A 13,170-nucleotide genomic window follows, 5' to 3' on the forward strand; every position below is an offset into this window, starting at 1 on the left:
GTTCTTTACATTAAAAGTTCTGTCATTAGGACAAAAACTTTAAAATTTTTTATATTTTATTTATGTGTATGGATATTTTGCCTGCATGTATGTTTGTGCAACATTTGTGTTCCTGGTGCCTATGGAAGCCAGAAGAGAAGGGTGTCCAGGCCCTTGGAACTGGAGTTACAGACAGTTGAGTGGCCATGTGGGTTCTGAAAATGGCATATATATACAGTCCTCTGGGAGAGCAGCCAGTGCTGAGCCTTTCTCCAGCCACAGAAGCAAGCATTATAAAAAACAGCTTGTTGAACCAGAGCGGCCTGTGTGGTCTTGACTGAAAGTGGTAAAAAGGACAAAAGGTAAGTTTCTTAGATACACTTAGAATGATGCTATTATTATGTGCTGGGGATATGAAGCTTGGTGGTAGAGCACCTTCCTACCTCACTAGAGGCCCTGAGTTCAGCCCCAGTAACAACAACTAGCCTGGATACCTAGGTACAATCGGTATGTCTGATCCTATGAGATAGGATCTTATTCTGTAACCCAGGCTGGCCTAGTGCTCACTGTGTAGACGAGGTAACCTTATGGTAGTCCTCCTGTGTTGGCTTCCTTAGTACTGGGATTATGTAGGTATCATTTGCAGCAATCATTTTTTAGTTATTTGCTTGCATGTGCATGCAAATGTATTTTAACATTTCTTAATACATTCTTAACATATCTTAAGTTCAAACTCATTTTTAACCTTAAGTTTTGAAATTTATGAACACAAGGAGGGTTTGGGAAAGAAGCAGAGAAAAGGCAGTTTGTGGCTCCTGTTGTAACTAACACACTCTCTCAAGATGACTCTTAGGTGCTAATTTTGTTTAAAATACAGTCATTTATTATATATAATCAGGGATTGATCGCATGATAATTACCTCTCAGGTATCAAAAATGGTCCCTGAAAGAACTTTCATTCTGTTTTGTGTTAGAAGCCTAGAATGTTCAGGCACATGTCTGTAATCCCAACAATTGGGTGGTGAAAGCAAGAGTATCAGAGTCTAAGGCCATCCTCAGGTACTTCTGTGTAGGATCTGAATTTAGTAACAGACTCCTCCCTTGAGTTGCAGAGAGAGAATACATTTTTCACTTTTCATTTTACTTACGATTATTTGGGCTTGTTTCAGAAGCTAGTCTAGATTTGCATAATGGTAGAAAAGTCATGGTAGCAGCTGAAGCACACAGGAAGCAAAGAGAAACTGGAAGGTGGGGTGAGCTATAACCTAACCTACTCGTGAAATACAAGCAAGGATCTCTGGCTAGGCAGTACTGCCAGCAGGGAACCAGGTGTTGAGCTGTGTGAGCCTATGGGGGCATTTCTTTCTTTCTTTCTTTCTTTCTTTCTTTCTTTCTTTCTTTCTTTCTTTCTTCCTTCCTTCCTTCCTTCCTTCCTTCCTTTCTTTCTCCCTTCCTTCTTTCTTTCCTTCCTTCCTTCCTTCCTTCCTTCCTTCCTTCCTTCCTTTTTTTTTGGTTTGTTTTCTTTTTTTGTTTGTTTGTTTGTTTGTTTGTTTTGAGACGGGGTTTCTCTGTGTAGCTCTAGCTGTCCTAGAACTCACTCTGTAGACCAGGCTGGCCTCAAACTCAGAAATCCGCCTGCCTATGCCTCCCAAGTGCTGGGATTAAAGGTGTGGGCCACCACTGCCTGGCTATGGGGACATTTCTTACCAAACCACTACAGTCTCCAAGCCATTCGATGGACTGGCAGAGTTTGGAATAATTGGTAGATAATCCTTTCCCAAGCTACTGTAACATTTGCTTTGGTACATTGTGGTGTTTTGTTTTCCTAGCTGGTTGACAATAAGAGTGTTGGAGACTTGTTAATTATTTGTGACTGAAGTCATAGAAAAGGCTACATAGGCTTCTTGCCATGTGTCCTTTGCTGTTTTTCCATGCTGTTTTAACATTGGTACAGAAAAATCTAGATAAGACAGTTTATGACCTTTTTTTTTACTGATCCATAATGTTCTCATTAGGTCCAGTGTTCTATTAAGTCCTTTATAAAAGGAGTTTCAGAATTACCTGCACAATTTTTCACTTTATAGAGTAGTTTGCTTTTCATAACACTGAATGTCAGGCCATGATGGTTATTACTAAAAATTATCCCTCGATGTAAGTTTTGTGTGTGTTAAATACATGTGTGTATACATGAAGGTCAAAGAGCAACCTGGGCTGTTGAAGAAGAGGTTCCCATTTGGAGGATGATAACATCCTTGTACATCTTAAACTTCATTTCCTCTGGGTCTTGTTCGGCTCTAGGTCCTCAGTCTGGAACACCAGCAACTTGTATTCCTGCTGATGCCTGCTCTCTGCTCCACATTTCACACGTGTGTGTGTGTGTGTGTGTGTGTGTGTGTGTGTGTGTGTGTGTGTGTGTGTGTGTGTGTGTGTGAAATGGCTGTCTTAGGAATGCCATCTAGCCTTTTCCTCTGCCTTGTAAAGTGCAGTAAATGTAAAATGCTTTAGCCTTTTTACACTATCATGTCTTCCCTCTAGATTGCTTTGTACACTGTTTATAGCTGACTACTTCTGAACTAAACAGCACACATTTATTTTTACTCTATTGTTTACATGCTTATCTCTCTTCCTTATCAGAATAAGCCTCCACAGAAGCATGACACTTGTTTTGTAAATGAAAAGAGGAATCTGACCATGTCTGGTGGGGAAGGAGGTCTGATAAACAGTTGGAAGCTGAGCGTGGTGGCACATGTAAACCAAAGGCAGGTGGATCACTCAGTTCTAGGCCAGCCAACACTACACAAGGAGACCCAGTCTCAGAACGTACTGGGAGGCAGCAAGAAGGAACAGCAGCAAATTGATAGAATTGCTGCCTTTCTTGTGACCCAGTCTCTAGCCAGTGCTTGAGGGACTTGAGTGCGTCAGATTCATTTGGAAGACTTTAGCATGCAGCTTCTAGATCTGAGAATGTCCTTAACAAGTTCACAAATGATGCTAATAATAGTCTGCGACTTAAACTTTTGAACTTGTTGCCTAAGTGATAGATGCTGAGCCAGGCCAAATTATGTACTGACCCTGCATTTTGCAAAGTTAGAAGAACTTTGCAAAAAGTTAGAAGAAACCCTTTGTGCTGCTAGTCATAAACTGTGAAGAACAGGAGGCCTGAAGTGACTGCCATGTATCTTGTCATGTAAAGAAGCCACTTGAAGAGAATGCCTAATACAGGAGCAAAGCCAAAAACTAGTGGCCTTAATGGCAGCACTAGAGACAGCCTAATTTAATCATCATACCAAAGCCCTGCCTTCTCTAAGGAACTGCTATGATTTATTTCCATAATTTTAGTCATTGTTAATAGTATGAAGCACTTGGCAGGCATATAGAGGAGATAACATTGGAATTAGTTCTCTTTCACTTATGGATTCCAGGGATCAAACTCAGGTAGTCAGGCCTGCATGTCAAACACTGAACCATTCTGTGGGTGCCCAGGGCCTTTTTTTAAGATTCTGACCTATGGATCATTTGAGCTAGATGTGTCTGCTTGAGCAGGCATTCATAGATGTTTTAACAACTAAAATAGGGAGTGCCCAGTGCGCAAGTGGTAGTTGTATCTGTAAAACACCAGTTGAGTCTGGGATCCTCATAGGATCAGGTCTCAAAAAACAAAAATTGGTTAGTTTGTTTTTTTTTTTAAATTTTTTTTTTAAATTTTTTATGTATTTTATGTAAGTACACTGTAGCTGTCTTCAGACACCCATATAAGGGCATCAGATCTCATTATGGATAGTTATGAGCCACCATGTGGTTGCTGGGATTTGAACTCATAACCTCTGGAAGAGCAGTCAGTGCTCTTAACCACTGAGCCATCTCACCAGCCCGGTTAGTTTGTTTTTTGAAGCCCAGGATGGCTTTGTACTCCACAGCTAAAGACATAATTAACTTTCACAACTAAAGACATAATTATAATTGGAATCTGAAGAAATAGCTCAGCTATTAAGAACATGTACTAAACCTGCAGAGGACCTAAATTCCCAGCATCCATTGGACATAGTGGTACACACCTTTAACCCCAAGCACAAAGGAGGCACAGACAGGTGGCCTTGAGTTCAAGGCAAGCCTAGTCTAGTCCCAACATCCACTTCAGACAGCTCCAGGGAATCTGGTGTGTGTGTATGTATATGATCTCTGGGGATCTACTTGTCTCTGCTGCCACAGTGCTGGACTATGGCGCACTTCTCCATCTAGCTTTTTTTTCTCTCACTTTCTCTCTCTTTTTAACATGGATGTTTGGGATTGGAATTTGGGTCCTCATACTTGTCAGCAAGCAACTTTACTCACTGAGCCACCTTCTCAGCCCTACTTCTGTTAAGTGTAGGTTTTGTTTAGCTGATTTTGTTTTCTTTTGGATTTGTTGAACTTAGATGAGACCCTCTCAGTATCCCACGGTACCATTGCAGAATAGGGACCCATGTCTTATGTAGCATGTGTTAGAAATATTTTCAAAGGTGGAATTAGTGGGTACCTCTTCCATCTTTAATGATGCCACAAGAGTCAGGGTAACTCTGGCATGAAACTGATAATAAATTGGTCAACAATTTAGCATAGGATATCCTTTAGAATTCAGCTTTGGCTTCAGATATTTGAAGCATAATATTTGTGATGGAAATGGGTTTGTGATCTTCAGCAAGTTATTTAACCTGTGTTTTCACATCTTTAAAGCATTCAGTCCCTCACAGTGTTACAACTAGTTTGCTAGCAACTAGCAGATGTGAGCACTTAATTTACTAGTTTTTTTTTCCCATAGAATATAGGCTTTTCCCCCCCTTTGTTTCAATGATTTGTTGAAGCAGGGTCTCAGCCCCTCCCGACTTTGAACTCAATATATAGCATTGTAGCAAATTTCCTTTATTTTTTTTTATCTTTTTTTTTTTTTTTTTTTTTTTTTTTGAGACAGTTTCTCTCTGTAGCCCTGAGTGCTCTGGAACTCACTCTGTAGACTAGGCTGGCCTTGAACTTGGAGATGTGCTTCTGGAGTGCCCAGCATAAATTTTTAATTTTCTACCTCTACTACTCAAGCACTGAGAATATAGGTATGTGTCAGCATGTCCAGCTAGATATCTAAAATTGTGACGTGTTCCTTACTGTGAAGCAAAACAGCCTGTCCCAGTCATTTTCAAGGTGTTAGCTGTGATGTGTCTGACTGAAAGTCTGCTTATCAACTATAGTCTACTGGCAACTGTATGTCTCCAAAGAGCTCTATTTCATTAACTGACTTTATGCAATGGAAACAATTATAGTTGGTCATTTAGGAATGGATTTTCAAGTTTCCAAATGAGGTTGGTTGTGGGTTTACCTTATTGGTCAATATTGAACTTCTCCCCTGATTTTAGAGAAGCTGTGCTAACCCCAGTGGAACACCTTTTAACCTAAAAGCAGTAGCTGACAGGTATGAGATGTTCCGATTTATGATTTTAGAATCCAGCCTTCTCATTTAACTGAGTATGAGGACATCAGAAAATTATTGTTGAAGAGGCACTCTGAAAGGCTGTGTATTTGGAGTAAAACGGGAGATTGTTGGTTCTTCATCATCTTAGAATTAAAGAATTCTAAACTAATTGCTTTGTTAAATGGTCCCAGCCTGCTGAGAATTTCTGAAGGCTTCTCGAGTAATTCTTCCTGAGAATCTCTTACCTGGACCAAGCAAAGCCTTGGGTTGAGGTTGGCCTTTTGGGGGCCTCATTTTGGTGTCAGGTTGTGGCTTTTTGCTGTAAATGATTACTGTCTTGGAAACACTCCCACTCTGACTCAAGAGATAAGGAAATAGGGAAATCTGCCAAGGTGTGGGAGAGCTGATAGGGACCAGCATACATCCACCCACCCTGCAGAGCAATGAGCATGAGCTAGACTGCATAGCCAAGGGACATAGTTGCTGCTCCCCTGGTAGCTGGTCCATTGGTAGTGCAAGATTTGGACTTTCAGTGAGGATCACTTGCCCTCTGGGCTTCCCAGCTGCCACAGTCTGCCACAGGGCTGAGGTGCTATGAAAGTCTGCACTAGAGAAAAGGTGGCCTAGAATGACTTCTGACTCAGGACATGAAGGAGCCTAGGATAGGATAAGATTTAGGAACCTGTGTTCTCTTTCCAGACTATCTCAGAAGCTACAGGTGGAGTACAAGAGGCCTAATCCACTGAACTGTCATTAGCCAGACTGCAACCAAGGCAATTGAGGTAAAAATGGGCTCGTTAAATGAAGTCCAGCAGGGAATCAGCAACAGACAGTTTAAAATGGCCGCAAAAGCAGTTTTGTAAGCTTCAGTTTTACAAATCATGTGTTAGTGTCATGTGACCGGTGCTGCTTCGGCATGATGTTAGCGGCCTCAAGGGCTCACCCTCATTCAGTAGCTGCTGTGTAATCACTCCTCACCCTATCCTGCTCAAGTTGGTCTCCCCAGCATCTAGGCTTTAGAAAAAGGACATACTTGTAAAGGTCTGTAGAAAGGATTCTTTTGTCTAGTTCAGGGGGGAAAAAAAAGCAGATTTAAGTGAGAAAAGGGATCATGATAAAGTGTTTTGTTTTGGCTGACATAATTAACAGGCTGTAGGGTAGCCTCTTGTTTGTTTTGTGTTAAGGCTTACAATTGCCAGATCTTTTCCATGTATGTTTTAGTTTTAAATAAGGGTCTTAAGTACTTCATCTGGCTTCATACTCCACAAGAATGGCCTTGAACTTCTGATTCTCTTGCCTTTTTTTTTCCAGTTAGAAGACAAAAATTTATATGAAAACTTGATTTCAAATGTTAGCAACTTGATTTGTTTTATTTATTTATATTTTTTAGACCCAGTGTCTCACTGTGTAGTTCCAGTTGTCATGGAATTTGCAATGTAGAACTTTGAAGCCAAAGTCTCAGATGCTAGGAGCTCATATCCTCAAAATCTGAGGTTTGAAAAGCAGTTTGGCCTTTGATAGCATGGAGAGGGATTACTTCCAGATCAGGAAGTAAACAGATTTACAGGCAGTCTGGGGTTTTTGTTTGGGGGGGGGGGTGGGTTAGGTTTTTTTTTAACACCAACTATAATCCCATCAATGTATTTCTAAAGAAATGTAAACTGTTCATACATTCTCTTAAACATCACAGTGTAGAACAAGTACCCGTATGTGTGAAGGCTTTGGCCACACTGGTAAAAGTGCTGTCTTTGCTTCTGCACAGATACTCTTGTGCAATCCCACTGAAGCACCAGGTGGACCCCAAGGAAGGGCAGGGCAGGGGGAGGTGATCTTTTGAAATGTTTCCAGTAGCTCTTGTCCAGCTAGCTGTCTGTTCATCTTCCAGCTCGAGAGTGCTGCAGAAAGCTACAAGGACACTGATGAGACTAGAGATCTGTTGCCATCTTCTAGGGAAGATCTGGCCTGGAGTGTGGCTGCCTGGATTCGAAAATGTGTCCTTGACTCCATGGAGTAGTTCTTGTAGTTTTGCCTAAGGGGAGCAGAGGATCAGACAGGTGAAGCTGGGCTATTCTGGCAGTCCCCCATTTGAGCTATGTGAGATACTACCCTCACCCATATACAACTTTTAGGATTTTGAAGGGATTCAAGACTCAGTCGAGCCCTGCCCCCAACAGAAAGCTTATTTAATGGGGTTACTCTCTTATCACTCTTGGTCCTGTTGGGGGCTTAGGTCTTTATACCAGCTCTACAGCAGGCTTGGGGAGTGGGGGCGCATTGGAAGCTTGCTTCCTGTCTCAAGAATTCTAGCCAGTTATTTGTAAACTGAGGGAAAAGCTCTGTTGTAGCATGTCAGAACTGTGTTCCCAGAACACTGCCTTTGCCAGCAACCTCACTGTTCCCTGGGTACCTCAGTTCAAAGGGAGCACAGAGAGGAAATAGAAGGATTGACCAAGCCTTACTTGGCAGAGTCTAGGAGTTTGATGGCCTCTTCATTTCTGCCTTGCTCCATAAATAGCAGGGCCAGCTCCAGTAGGGCATTTGGAATCAAGTAATGGTCATATTTAATCTTCTTTTCACTGCAAAACAGAAGCAGACATGGCCCACCCTTCAGGTCCTCTCTACAGCCTTCTCAGAACTTCAAATCCTTACCTTAGGAAAGCTGGGATCTTCACCAGAGCCTTCTGGCATTCTTAGCTTACCTCCCTGTTTGAGTTTCAACCACTATTTCTCCAGGTTGGTCTATTAAACTGGGAAGCCTGGTCCCTATCTTGGTCTGACCCTTGCTCCATTTTGTCCTAGAAACAAACAACGCAGTCTTCCTTGCCATATCTTTTCCTGACCATCTGCCATACTGCTTATTCTTAGTCTGGCCTTTCTCTATAGTTTTAGGCAGGGAAGGTTCTCACCGTGTCACTGGCTTTTGGTGTATGTCCTGTGCCCAGGCACACCCACTTAAAAACTTTCTCCTTTCTTTTTGTCTACTGACTAAACTTCCAAATTAATTTGTGTTTATTTATTAGGACAGGTTCTTGATATATCTTGGCCTCAAACTCTTGGGAGGCAGAGGCAGAAAGAGTTCTAAGATTATAACCATGAGCTATAATCATCCAAATTGAACATCTCCCTGATAGCCTTTCCTGATACCTCTCATCCTGGCACAGAGTAGACATCAGCAAATGTATGCTGAATGAGTTGGTTGGAGGAGGAGGATAGAGAAGCCAAGCCCAGCGGGAGCAGCCAAAGGCACTTACTTGGCAAAAATGCTCCTGAAATTCTCCTCTGCCTCCTGGATTCGGCCCAGGTATTTCAGACACAGGCCTTTCAGCAATTTGACCAAGCAGTCGTCATCTGCTGAGTACTCATTCTCTGAGAATAGAGGTGTGGGGGAAGAAGGTAGGCTTGCTCACTTCTGCAACAGTTACTCAGGGAGCCCCTCTGTGGAACCCAGGACACAAGTGAATCAAGACATGATTCACCTCAGGGGACTCACATCTGAGAAGAAAAGACAGATATTGAGATAATGGCTCCAGAGTGAATTAGGATTGACTGGAGGAAGCTCAAGAGAAGGCCCTGGACAAGGAGACAGGGGACACTTGCTTAGAGAAGCTAACACTGGTCTTCTAAAAGGCTGGTTAGTAGGATAGAGGGATGAGAAGGACATATTTGGCAGAGGAACCTTGAAATCTAGAGATCTGACCTAGCCTGTCAGGGTCAGGAGCCTGAGGGTAATCACCTGGGCCCATTGCCAGCATCTCTTCAGCTTTGGTGATCACCTCGAGCATGCCATCAGTGAGTTTCGGCTGCTTCCCAATCACAGCATAGCCATTCCAGATGTACATCATTTCCTGAGAGTGGGATTAGGCCAAGTCAGTCCTAGGTCTCTGCCTCAGCAGGGCCTCCTCAGTTTTCCCATCTGTACAACAGGCAGCTCAGTTCAAAAGGTCTTGAGGCCTTTAGATCCCTCATCTTTAAGTCTCCTTCCAGTCTGTAAAGCTGTATGATTTAGGGCACCGTGGAAACAGCCTTACCAGGGATTTGTCATTAAGCTTATATATTCCATAAGGGTTTAGGGTGGCCCAACTGCCAATAGGTTTCAGCTACTTCCCTCCTGTACCTTGCATGAATACTGTCATACGCTCTCATCATCCTAACTGCTGCTCCCCTGAGGACTAAGCCATGCCCAACACTGTTCAGGGAACCCTCCCTGATCCAGATGGCAGGGCCTCCCTTATTGGAGGAAGCTACTGTTGAAGTTTCCTCTACAACAGTAGGCTCAAGAATGGCATCCTCAGCATCCAGATCAGAAAACATCCTGATCCATTTCCCTTGACTTGACTGACAGGAAATTCATTAAATCTTCATCTTCAGTAACTTAGCTTAGACTCGTATTTCCTAAACCATCAAGACCGGTAATGAACACTGAATGCAGTTTCTATAAAGCCCTAAAGATTGTTAGGGTTTTTGTTACAATGTAGATTTAGGTCAGTGTTCCTTAAGTTGCTCTGTGTTCTCAAGATAGAAACTGGCTATAACGGCTCTAGAAGAGCCAGCAGTACATAGCCTGCCTTTCCAGTGTACTCACAGATGACGTTCTACAGAAGCTGTGGGCAGTCACCTCAACCCTTCCCATAATACTCATCCCCATTTTGATAGTAGTAACTTTATTGGACATCTTAAGCTAATTTTCTTTTTGAGACAAGGTCTCTTGTGTTCAGACTGGCCTCAACCTCCCCATGTAGCCTGAGGCCCCTCTAACTTCCTCATGCTGGGATTACAGACCTGCTGCCACACTCAGTCTGTGAAATCCTTTAGAACTGGGCCAGGTGCCAAGGAAGAGCTGACTTTACAGTGGTGAGAAGGACCCTTTAAGGTTACACACTACTGAACAGGAAAGTTTATCCAACAAGCAGAGCAGAGCTTCTACTTTTCTGGACTCAGCTTAGCTGATGCCAGCTCCAGTAATCCATGGAATTAGCCTAACAGTGGCCCTGGATTTAGGCTCTGGAGCCTTACATCTCTGAATTCAGTTTTAACTCCATCTGTGTGAGCTATTCCAAGTTACTACTGACCTGCTTTAGGTCTTATACCCCCTACCATGAAGGTTTTGTTCAGAGTCAAACATAACCTGGCCTAAGACTCCAGCCCTCACTTCAGAAAAGGTTGACCTAATGAGGATGACTGTAAATAGCAATTAAAACCCGTGACAACAGAACAGTCACTGTAGGAACAAGACAGCCAGGTGACCTCTCTGCTTGGGGCTGGGGTGTTACCTAGCATCTAGGAGAGCTGTCCTTCCGTCCTTGAGGCATCTGCAGCCTGCTGGCCTGTCTCCCATCCCAGGGGAATTGTGAAACCCTTTCCAGTCCTTTCATCCACCTTCTGCCCAGGGGCTCTCTTCCTACTCACCAGAGCAGGGATTGGCAAGGAGATGGGGTTGGGGGAGAGGTAGCGCCTGGACTTCCGGATTGCAAACTTCTCTGTGGGTAGAGATTTCCCAGCAATCTTGAGCTTCAACCCTGGCACAGCCCTGAAGAAATGGGAAAGAGGTGGAGGATGCAGGTCAGTGGGAGAGAGCTCCTGTCTACCATGTCCAAGTCCCCAGCAACAAAAGAGCAGGAGCATGGGGAGAAGAGCCTCCAGCCTTTGCCTGCCTGTCTACACCTCAGCTTTCCACCCTGTATGATAAGAGAGCTTGACTCAAAAGTATTTAAAGGTGCAAGCCAGCTTGTGGTTATGGTCTCATTTCACAGTCCCTGCATGACCTGATTGCTTTCAAAAGTGGTTGAGCAAAGGTTCCAGAGCTGTTAGTGTAAGAATGTATCTAGGTATCTTCTAGGCCCACCTGCCTCCTAGTTATCTCCCCTCTACGCCCAGGCCTTCCTGGGAGGGCCCACAAAAGTCTAATCCCAATTTCACAGCCATGACCAACACCCAGAGAAAGGAGGGACTTACACAAACAGCTCAAACCCTTAATTAACTCCAGCCTCCTGAACTGTGGCCTCCTCAGCTGTTTCAAGGATAGAATAAAGTGCACACAGCTGGGCATGCCTTGACTGGAGCCTCACCCACAGCCAGCTGCCTGGCCACTGGGTGTAGCTGAGATTCAGACCCCGAGCTGTGTGGGTTCAGGAAACAACTGATGGGTGAGGCCACCCCAGATTCCTTGCTGTGTATTCATTGCAGAGCCTCTCTGGCCTCACAAGTATAGATTGTACTACCTCCTCTCAAGGTTTGTGGGAGAATTCTGTAAGCTGGGGCCACAGGTTGCTCTGTGTTTCAGCACTAACAGAGGCCTGTTAAGGAAGCTGGCCAGCCTCACCACCACGGGAGGAGAGCTGTAGACACCATCCTCCAACTCCAGGTTAACCTTTTGACTCTTCACAAAAGGCAAATAAAAAGTGATAAAGAGAATAATGAAAAGATACAGTGATGAAATAACAATGAAAAAGAATAACAAACTCTGGGGGGGGGTCGGCCCACTTGGTTCCAGGTTCTACTCCAGGGTCTTCAAATACCTTTTCCAGTTGTAAAACTAGCCTACTTGTTATTCCAATCTCAAAAGAATTGTCTAAGGTGTCCTAGCTGGGCAGAGGTTTTAATGCTGTTGGTTTGATTCAATGACTTGGATTGTGCTTCTCTGTAGCTCTAGCAAACTCCACTGATGGAGAGATCTTACTCTCTGTACCTCAGAGTCTGGTGGTTTAAAGGAAAAATGTTCCCTACAGGATTTGAACACTTGGTTGCCAGTGGGTGGTGCTGTTTTAGGGGGAGCTTTAGGAAATCTGACTGTGCTAGAGGAAGTAGGGCACTGGGGGCAAACTTTGAGAGTTCATGCTTAGCCTCCCCTACTTCTGGTTTTGCTCTCTGCTTTGCATTTGCAGTTGTCACCGTGCCCATCCCTTTACCATGCACTCCTGTTGTCATCCCTGCCATGATGGACTTGTCCTGCAACCACTGGTTTATCACAGCACCAGAAAAGTGACCAAGACAGGGTCCTTGTCTGTCCCAGTAACCAGATGAAAGAGATGAGTGCTAGAAGATTCTGACAAATATTCACAGGATTCTCACCACCAGCAGCACTGGCATGGAGTGGTGGAATAAGGGCACAGGGCATGTTGGAACAGGCAGCTTAGGGCTGGGAGTACCTATCGCATCACTACAGCTCAGATAGCCATGAGCAGAGCCCGACAGGTCTGTCCACAGTAAGCACCGTATGGGGCCCACCTGAATAACTCCACTTCATCATCCCCGAATGGCTTATAGTCTTCCTTCCCAAACATGCTGAGGTAGGCAGCCTTCATGTAGATGTAGGTGGCCTGTGGAGACAGCAGAGTGAGACGGGAGCAGCTTACCCTCTAATCACAGTGAGTGCCACATGAAATTCAACCCTTACTGTGGTTCTGTAAAGATTTATAATCACTAAGGCCCCAGGGGAGGATGCTGAAGCAAAGGAATTAAGAGGTGGGAGTTAGGTGCCTGCAAAGCAGCCTCCCCCTCCATCTTGGCCCCATCAAGAAAGACCTACACAACATGCAGGGCTGCTGAGACCGGCTGAGTATAGAGGGGTGCTACTGGGAAGCAGTGACTGCAGGTAGTCCTGCAGGATAGTGTGAAGATTCAGAGACTCAAGGGTACCCATATGAGTGGAAGTAGATAGGTAGGACATGCATGGGACACAGATGACCTGCTGTAGGGACTATATGAAGGGGGTATAGGTCCAGAACCGTGAACAGGGGACCCTTGCTGGGCTC

At 44.2% G+C, this 13,170-nt stretch overlaps 1 protein-coding gene across 8 annotated transcripts in view; it reads right to left on the reverse strand.

The window, feature by feature from the left end:
• Positions 1 to 6,761: 6,761 nt before the first annotated feature.
• The window catches only part of Ttc39a (tetratricopeptide repeat domain 39A), a 47,715-nt gene continuing 41,306 nt past the window's right edge, over positions 6,762 to 13,170 (reverse strand). For 5 of the 8 annotated variants that reach the window (XM_076934464.1, XM_034502492.2, XM_076934465.1 and 2 more), the window contains exons 13-18: positions 12,644 to 12,735; positions 10,826 to 10,946; positions 9,153 to 9,264; positions 8,671 to 8,785; positions 7,879 to 7,995; positions 6,762 to 7,448 (exon numbers count right to left, since the gene is read on the reverse strand). In XM_076934464.1, coding sequence (XP_076790579.1) covers positions 7,325 to 7,448; positions 7,879 to 7,995; positions 8,671 to 8,785; positions 9,153 to 9,264; positions 10,826 to 10,946; positions 12,644 to 12,735 — 681 coding nt within the window. In that variant the 3' untranslated portion in view covers positions 6,762 to 7,324. Of the gene's footprint in view, positions 7,449 to 7,878; positions 7,996 to 8,670; positions 8,912 to 9,152; positions 9,265 to 10,825; positions 10,947 to 12,643; positions 12,736 to 13,170 lie in introns of those variants that run through there. The other 3 variants (XM_076934470.1, XR_013110519.1, XM_076934469.1) reach the window with 3 other exon arrangements.

The sequence above is a fragment of the Arvicanthis niloticus genome, chromosome 5 (assembly GCF_011762505.2).
Source record: "Arvicanthis niloticus isolate mArvNil1 chromosome 5, mArvNil1.pat.X, whole genome shotgun sequence".
NCBI lineage: Eukaryota > Metazoa > Chordata > Mammalia > Rodentia > Muridae > Arvicanthis > Arvicanthis niloticus.